The sequence below is a fragment of the Loa loa genome (genome assembly GCF_000183805.2).
Source record: "Loa loa unplaced genomic scaffold supercont3.205, whole genome shotgun sequence".
Lineage (NCBI taxonomy): Eukaryota > Metazoa > Nematoda > Chromadorea > Rhabditida > Onchocercidae > Loa > Loa loa.
Window position 1 is genome coordinate 15,699 of NW_018108385.1, and position 7,505 is coordinate 23,203.

The following is a 7,505-nucleotide window of genomic DNA, read 5'->3' on the forward strand; positions in this document are numbered from 1 at the left end:
CCAAAGCTAGCATCAAAACAAGACGATTTATAGTGGTTGAAGGACTATACATGAATAGCGGTGATCTGTGCCTGTTGCCTGAACTTATAGCTCTGAAATGGAAATATAAAGTACGCATCTTCATCGACGAATCGTTGTCCATTGGTGTTATTGGCAAAACAGGAAGGGGTCAGTTTCTTTTCTTCCTATTAAATAGTAAGTCCATAAGATAATTCCAACAGAAACGTGATTTTCCGTTTCAATTTTCTTTGACCAGTTGTTTTTTAAATGACAATAAATCAAATTAACATGAACAGAAAAAAAGGGAGAGTGTCGCAAATGAAATGAGATTTGTGGAATGTCAAGAAAAATGGAATTTATTTCCTTACTAAAGAACTTCAGTTGTAATCTGTCGTCTGTCGTAAATTGTGCAACCGATCCAGATTAAGCTGTGAACAGAATTTGAAACTCTTTATCAGCAACATGGCTGATAGCCAGCATAACTCATGACATAGCAGCAAAATGCAAGTTTAAGATCACATAAATACAAAGTAATGGAAAAAATGTATATGTGCGGGAACCTTAACGGCCCAAATGAATGTCGTACTTTATGATCCTTTTTTAAGATATTGTCTTAAAACCGGATCCAAAAAATCCACTTGAATTGTAAGAAATGGAGTCTTTGAATTAAAAAAAAGAAAAAAAATTGTTCACAAATGATATGAGAATGTGTTTTGAACCAGTGGTATAAATTTAGACATTAGTAAGTTTTACTCAGTATCATTTATATCCTGCAGAATACTATTAAGATTCAAATTGAGCTGGGAAAATCTATCAAGTTTTCTGCTCGATTTTCTTTCTAACATATTTGGAACATTGTGTGTGATGTTTTTTTTGCGAATTCGATAGTAAAAACATCAGCTGAGAGCTGTCATGCCCAACCAGATTGCGTTATCATTAACCATTAATAAAAGTGTCAATGTTAATAATAAAATAAAATCAGGGGAAATAGTAGTTGTACGTGAAGTACTTCGAACATCCTTCATTTCATCTTTAAATGATAATAGTTTCCCGTAGGTGACCAGTAGATCGAGTGCTACTCCATTCGTCCAACCAAAACCATTCTTAAAAATTGGTTTATATGAAGTTTGCTTATTCACATTTCATAATTTTGATGATCTGTTAGGTTGAATTATCAAATTTAGTAAAGATTTTTCAAATATGTCGGGAAAATGAATTGTTACTTTGGTGAATTATTTTTGTCGAGTAGTTTCACTTTAAAGAGTTTATTTCCACTTTTAAATAAACATATTTTTAACCTGTATCTCATATTCACCGCCTCCAGCTTTTTTTTCATACGGTTTAGTGACATCATATTTCTCCCACATTTTGCCATCTTTTAAATAAGCTTTATAGTTGAGGTCGATCCATTTTCGTGCGATATCGAATGCTTTTTGTTGCATCCTGTGAAATTCGTTTTGGTGATTCATAAATAATATTTTTAAATGAATGTCTTTAATTAAACAATCTTAACTGCAATCTCAGCACTTTGGGTGTGAAAGTAATGAGTTAGATTCCGTACAAATATAAGGATAGAGATATTATCCAAAAGTTTCAAATAAACCGACGAAGGTGAAAGGTCTGGGACATCGACAATATAAATCGTCAAATGGATTGTTTGGGAAAATATGATGAACGATATCATGAGATCGCGATGTAACATGATATACATTACTGAACTGTAAGGTGAGAAATAATGGAACAGTCCTCATGAAGTTATTTCACTCTGACTTCTGATATGGCATATAAAATGAGTACGTTATCAGTGCTAGCAATATTGATGATGATAACATGAATGATATGTTCATGTTTCTGTTCATTGATAAAACTACAACTTCACAAGAATATCTCGGTAATGTGTCTGTCACACCTGTAGTAATTAGATCTTCGTAATCCTTCGATAATCATATGATTCACGTTTGCCCATCCATTTGGAAAATCCCATTGTTGATTTGTACCTTCGATCAAACTAAAGATTTTATCCAGCAATTTTAGTTTTTTATTTAGATATTAATTTCATTTAAATTATTTCTTCATCAGTTCCTGTAATAATTTTGAGCTGTTTTTATTCATTTAGTATTTAAATATTCTAAATTTTACGGAATTTCTTTTCCAGAAATGTAATAATAAATGGAGATGTAGATTGGTTTGTAGCGAAAGAACGGTTTAAGTGAAATTAATAATCTATTCATACCTAACAGGGACTCCAAAGGGAAAGTTTAGAATTCCACTTCGTTGTAATGTGTTGAGTACATCATTCATCATTCGTGTATCCAATCGTCGATAACATTCAGCAAATAATGGTATTGCAATGGAAGGATATGTTTCATAGTTCCGTTTGCCAGTTCGAATATTTACATCAAACCATGCTTTTTCTCTTTTATCATAAAATACATCAGTAAATGTATCTATGAAAATATTTCGTTCTTTGTTTAGCTCATTTCGACGTGTTAGATTTCCTCAAAAATATTTAAAATTAGTCTTGGCAAATAATTTTTGAATATTCATTACATAGGCTTTGAAGTCTGTTAGCTTTCTTTTATCTACAATTTCCAAATTTAAAATTTGAAGCTCTCTTTTGTTTATCGAATTTTAGTAAAATTAATGAAAGATGTGTTTTCACAAAAATACATGTTTTTCGAAGGAATTTACTGAAATATTTCAGGTTTTATATGCTAATCTTTAACACATTTCTGTGGATATTATATTATCTCTAAATAAATTGTTTAAAAATTCAGTTTTATATTTTAAAAAGCAAACTTCGTTTCATACTATAATTTCATTATTATTCGATGAAATTTGAAATTTCATAAAAAAATCGAACCAAGATGACCATGTATGTGTGCCAGTATACCCATATTCCAGCACATAAATGCATTCAGATCAACCGGTGCTATGTTTGACGTTTCGCAGGTTTCCAATGTTTTCCGATCAGCAAACCAACGGCTGCTGAAATCCCATCCTGATTCAGCTCCGCTTGCTATATCACGCCATAAAGCACGTTTTTTTGATGGCAATACGTGCTGAGTTGTTACGTAATCCTCACGATATGATTCTGGTCTGGAACTAGCTTAGAAATTCAACTTAAGCCACGCTTTTCCATGTGATATTTTTTTAAATATCACATGAAAATGATTTATGTGGAATAACGAAAATTTTGCATTTGAAAAACTAGTAAATTAATTAATGCTATAAGGAGGTAAATTCATGACGAGTCATAGTTAACTGGAAATGACATTATCGATGATGACAGGTTTTTATTTGGATATTCACCAGATATTTTATATGTCTAAAAATTTCTGGGATTTTCAAATTTTCATTTTTTAGAACGGATGACAAAGTTTAGGTTATTTAGAGTTCACCATCGAAAAAACTATATGTTGTACAATCAGTAACAAATGTATTATGAGCTTTTATCGTAATATTATTCAGATAAAAACGGTCTGTTATAAGCAATGTGATAAGGTAAATAATAAAAAAACTGATGATTAACAGGAAGATAAAAAGATGTATATATTATGAAATACTCTAGTTTAGCAGAAATGATCCGAGAGATTTTCTACGGGACATATATTATCAGTTTGTCTGATTACAGAATGAGGAAATGATGAGATGCAAAAAGACTGTTCACATCTTACCTTGGTATGTTACTTTCAGCTCGATAACGAAATACTGTATAGTTCCGACCATTCTTTTCTATTGTTATGGAACGCCTTGTCTTCCAAAAGAATAATTCCTGAAGTTACTGGTAGGGTTTTATATATTCTTGAGGAGTATTTTAAATCTTTTTTTTTTTAAACAGGCAGTAATAACTGATATTTTATTCAATGCATTATTTATTTGAAAATTATGATTTCTGAATTAAGCTCAGTTGGGTACATTCTTTTAGATCTTCATAGGATAAATCCGAGAATTAAATATGATCGAAAATATAAAATTTGCTCTAACTGTGAATAGATTTACTTTTTCCATAGCTTCAATTACTGAGGCCAAGAAATCATCGTCCTTTGTGGCCGCGTAATATTCGTAAACCATTGGAATAAATAGTGGTGGTTGTGATCGTCGTAAATAGTAGATTCGTCCACCATTCGGGATAAAACCAAAAGTATTTATAAGATGGGCGAAATTTTCAATCATTCGACGAGTTGTATTTTGCATACCTGGGAGTAAAAGATGTCAGGTGCATTTTATATATTTAATCTTAGATAATAAATTTTAGTTTAAATTATAATTTATATGGAACTAAAATTTTGGAATTTGTCATTAACATAAAATACATTTGGATGGGAATCAATGTATAAGGTCTTAAGCATCATTTCTAATTTCGTTTCGCTTACATTTTGCGAATTGTAGTTTTCTTTTGTTTTGTCGGGAAAAGGTAAGGGGCGTTGCGCACATAAATAATCATTAAAAATTGAAATGAAATTTGTTAGAGGGAGCGTTGTGATATCTCAGTAATAATTTATCAGTTTGCTGATAATCAAAATTATTAACTTACCTGATGCTAGAAGCCCTTTAATAATCCAATAACCATCCCAATAGTAGTATTCACGAAAACGTCCACCCGGTACGATGAATTCATTCGGTACGTAAATTAGGGAATGTCGTTGTGGCTGTTCTTTAACCTGCAAAATCATTTTATCTTTGATGGATGTCATAATCATATCATATATTACTGTCATAATCATATCATACATTCTGATGAAGACTTCTGATAAATATATATATATATATATGAATTTAATCAAACAAAGTGATCAAAGTTTAAGACTTTGCATTAATTGTATTAACTATTTGGTCAGTTAAGTACCTCAGAATATCAGTAACTTTCAAATCATCCCATCTATTGATTTCATTCATCTTTAAGAGAAGTGATAAGGTTATCTTTGAGAGAAACGATAAGAGGTCATTTTTGAGGGAGGATTATTGAGTATTGTAAAGCGTTTTTATGTGATTTAGGGAATAGCAGATTTTAACATTTTCATTATTAAATGTATTCTAAACAGCATTTGTCAAATTTATGAAAATTTTCAAATAATTCGTAAAATTTGTATAAGATATGAGAGTTTTTGAAAAAATAAAGCACACCACCTTGTATCTTCAGTTAGGTTTTTTTTGTCTTTTGATTTTTGGATTTCAAGTCATAAAGGGTTGTGGAAATTATTTGATGGGATAAAGGAATTTGACAAAAGTTTTTTAAATTTTCAAATTGTTGGTATATTCTTTAAACTTGCCTCTTTTTTCACAGTTCTACATAAATGTTTCCATATGTAATTAATCTGGAGTGCAAATTGTCGTAGAGCACTATTTTCGATAGTAAGCAGTCGTTCAGGTTCCTCTTGCCAGTCTGATAATTCACACCTGTAAAGTGGTCAAGATTTGATTTTACTTCGGACAGAATAAAAATTATGAAGTCTTGCTAAAATAAAGGGAAAATACTCATTTAAAAGGAAAAAGGAGGGAAAAAATCCTTTTTTTAACTGACTGACTACATTATTCTTCAATATCAAATCAGTATAATGAAACTGCTTACTGATCAAGCTCCTCTCCTTCAACGCCAAAATTATCCTCAATGAATTGTTCCACCTGCTCACGGTCTTCTTCTGTGACTGCTTTCGAAAAACGTCTTTGAAAATCGGCGGTCACTTCATCTGGATCCTTTTTCAATGGCTTATCAACAAATGTTTTCGAATCCTTGTATAGGCCCAACATCATCACTACATGCAGTATGTCTCCGTAACAATAAATTTCTGCTGCTTTTGAATGATTTCTGTTACAGGCAAATTCTGGAGGTTCAAATTCTGAACTTAAAATATCATCTTGATTGAAGATCGCTTGCTTCTGCTTAATCCTAATTGTCTCATTATTACTAATTATTGTCATCATTTCAAGTTGGTCGAGAAGCGTATCTGTTTCTGTTGTTATTGTGTCATTTTTTGTGATATTGTTAGGTCGTCGTTTAAATCGTTTTATAACACAGTATCTGTTGTGAAATAATTTCTCGTTGCATTCACTATCAGCGGTGAATAACTGCATCATAAAGATATAAAATATTGAGAATAGTAACGGATGCATATTTAATCTGAAATTAACTTTTAGAAAGAGATTATTTTGTTAAATATGGTGAGCACATGATTTATGATAGCAAAATTTGATTGATAAATAAATCTATTTATTATCCGATTGCATAGTTGGATAGATACTTTCTCTCCAACACTTCATTAATATAAAATTGTCAGTAATCTTGGCTGTTACTGTTTGATAGCAGTGATATATTGTCATGATAAGGTTATTTCAACATTTCATTACACTGCAATATATTTTCAAGAATTTTATAAATTTCTCGTCAAAAACTAGAAATACAAAAATTTAAATGGAGAATGAGTCAAAAATGAAAAGTAATTGAAGTAATGAAATCCCATGGAAGGATAAGGTAATGAAAGATGAGATGTTTTTTGCTAAAATAAATAAAATAGTATAAAGTGATTTTTTATCTGAAATTTTCTATTCCAAACTTTAAATTAATATAATCATAAGGAAAAACAACAAAACCATAACTATTTTATAGTTTGAAATTAAATTATGAAGTGCATAAGATGGGAATCTTTTCATAAGATTAGAATGAATTTAAAGTAATAACTAAAGAAAAACTAATATTTTGCTTTTTTTTTTAAAAGAAAAAAAAGAAAGAAAAAACTATTTGATTGACGAGGGTGTAAAAAGAACGAGAGTCGTTATGGGTGAAAAAAGTTAGGTATTGAATTTTTCTACTTATATATTTAATAATTGTATTGTTGAAACTTATTAATTCGTAACATTGTGAATTCAATAAATGGAATACAAATTTAGCAAATAAATGTGAGAACTTTAAGCAAATAAGTAAACAAATTCAATTTCAAATAAATTTAGTTTTGGGGTGAAATTTAAGGGAATTCGGAATAAACATATCATTAATTTAATTTCAATTAAAGTAAAAAGTTACTTAAGCAATTATTACCATGGGAATTTTATTGTTGCTTTCCTGTAATTTTTAGTGTAGTAGTAGTAGTAGTAGTAGTAATAGTAATAGTAATAGAAGTAGCTCCAAAAATTAAGTGAATGTTAAGAAAATGAGGGTGTGATGTGTTGTTAGACGAAAATATTTTCCCTCCCCTTCTATCATCTGCTTATTTTTTTTCTCTCTGTCAAATTATCATCAATTAAGATGTGACAGTCATCTCGACTGATTAAATTGATCAAATGCGCAATGTTCCCTATAAATGACTGTTATTGACAAATGATTATTATTGAGAGGAAATGATAAATTTACAAACATATTCTTAACATAAAAAGAGAAAGGAAAAGGTGATTGTTTGATTTAAATATTTGTTTATTTTGGGTTTAAATAATGAGTTAACTCATTTACTATTTTTAACTCGCTAAATATATATATAAAATATATATATATATATATATATATATATATA

At 29.9% G+C, this 7,505-nt stretch overlaps 1 protein-coding gene across 1 annotated transcript; it reads right to left on the bottom strand.

Moving 5' to 3' along the window:
- Window positions 1–880: 880 nt before the first annotated feature.
- On the bottom strand, window positions 881–6,114 carry LOAG_10989 (trehalase; the record flags this gene model as incomplete). The annotated part of the gene is made up of 10 exons (XM_003146513.2): window positions 881–1,103; window positions 1,299–1,443; window positions 1,910–2,008; window positions 2,234–2,498; window positions 2,864–3,099; window positions 3,678–3,775; window positions 4,003–4,199; window positions 4,538–4,664; window positions 5,274–5,400; window positions 5,573–6,114. 10 exons carry the CDS (start codon window positions 6,112–6,114, stop codon window positions 897–899), a joined length of 2,043 nt encoding a protein of 680 aa, XP_003146561.1. The 3' UTR covers window positions 881–896.
- Between the last annotated feature and the right edge of the window lie 1,391 nt (window positions 6,115–7,505).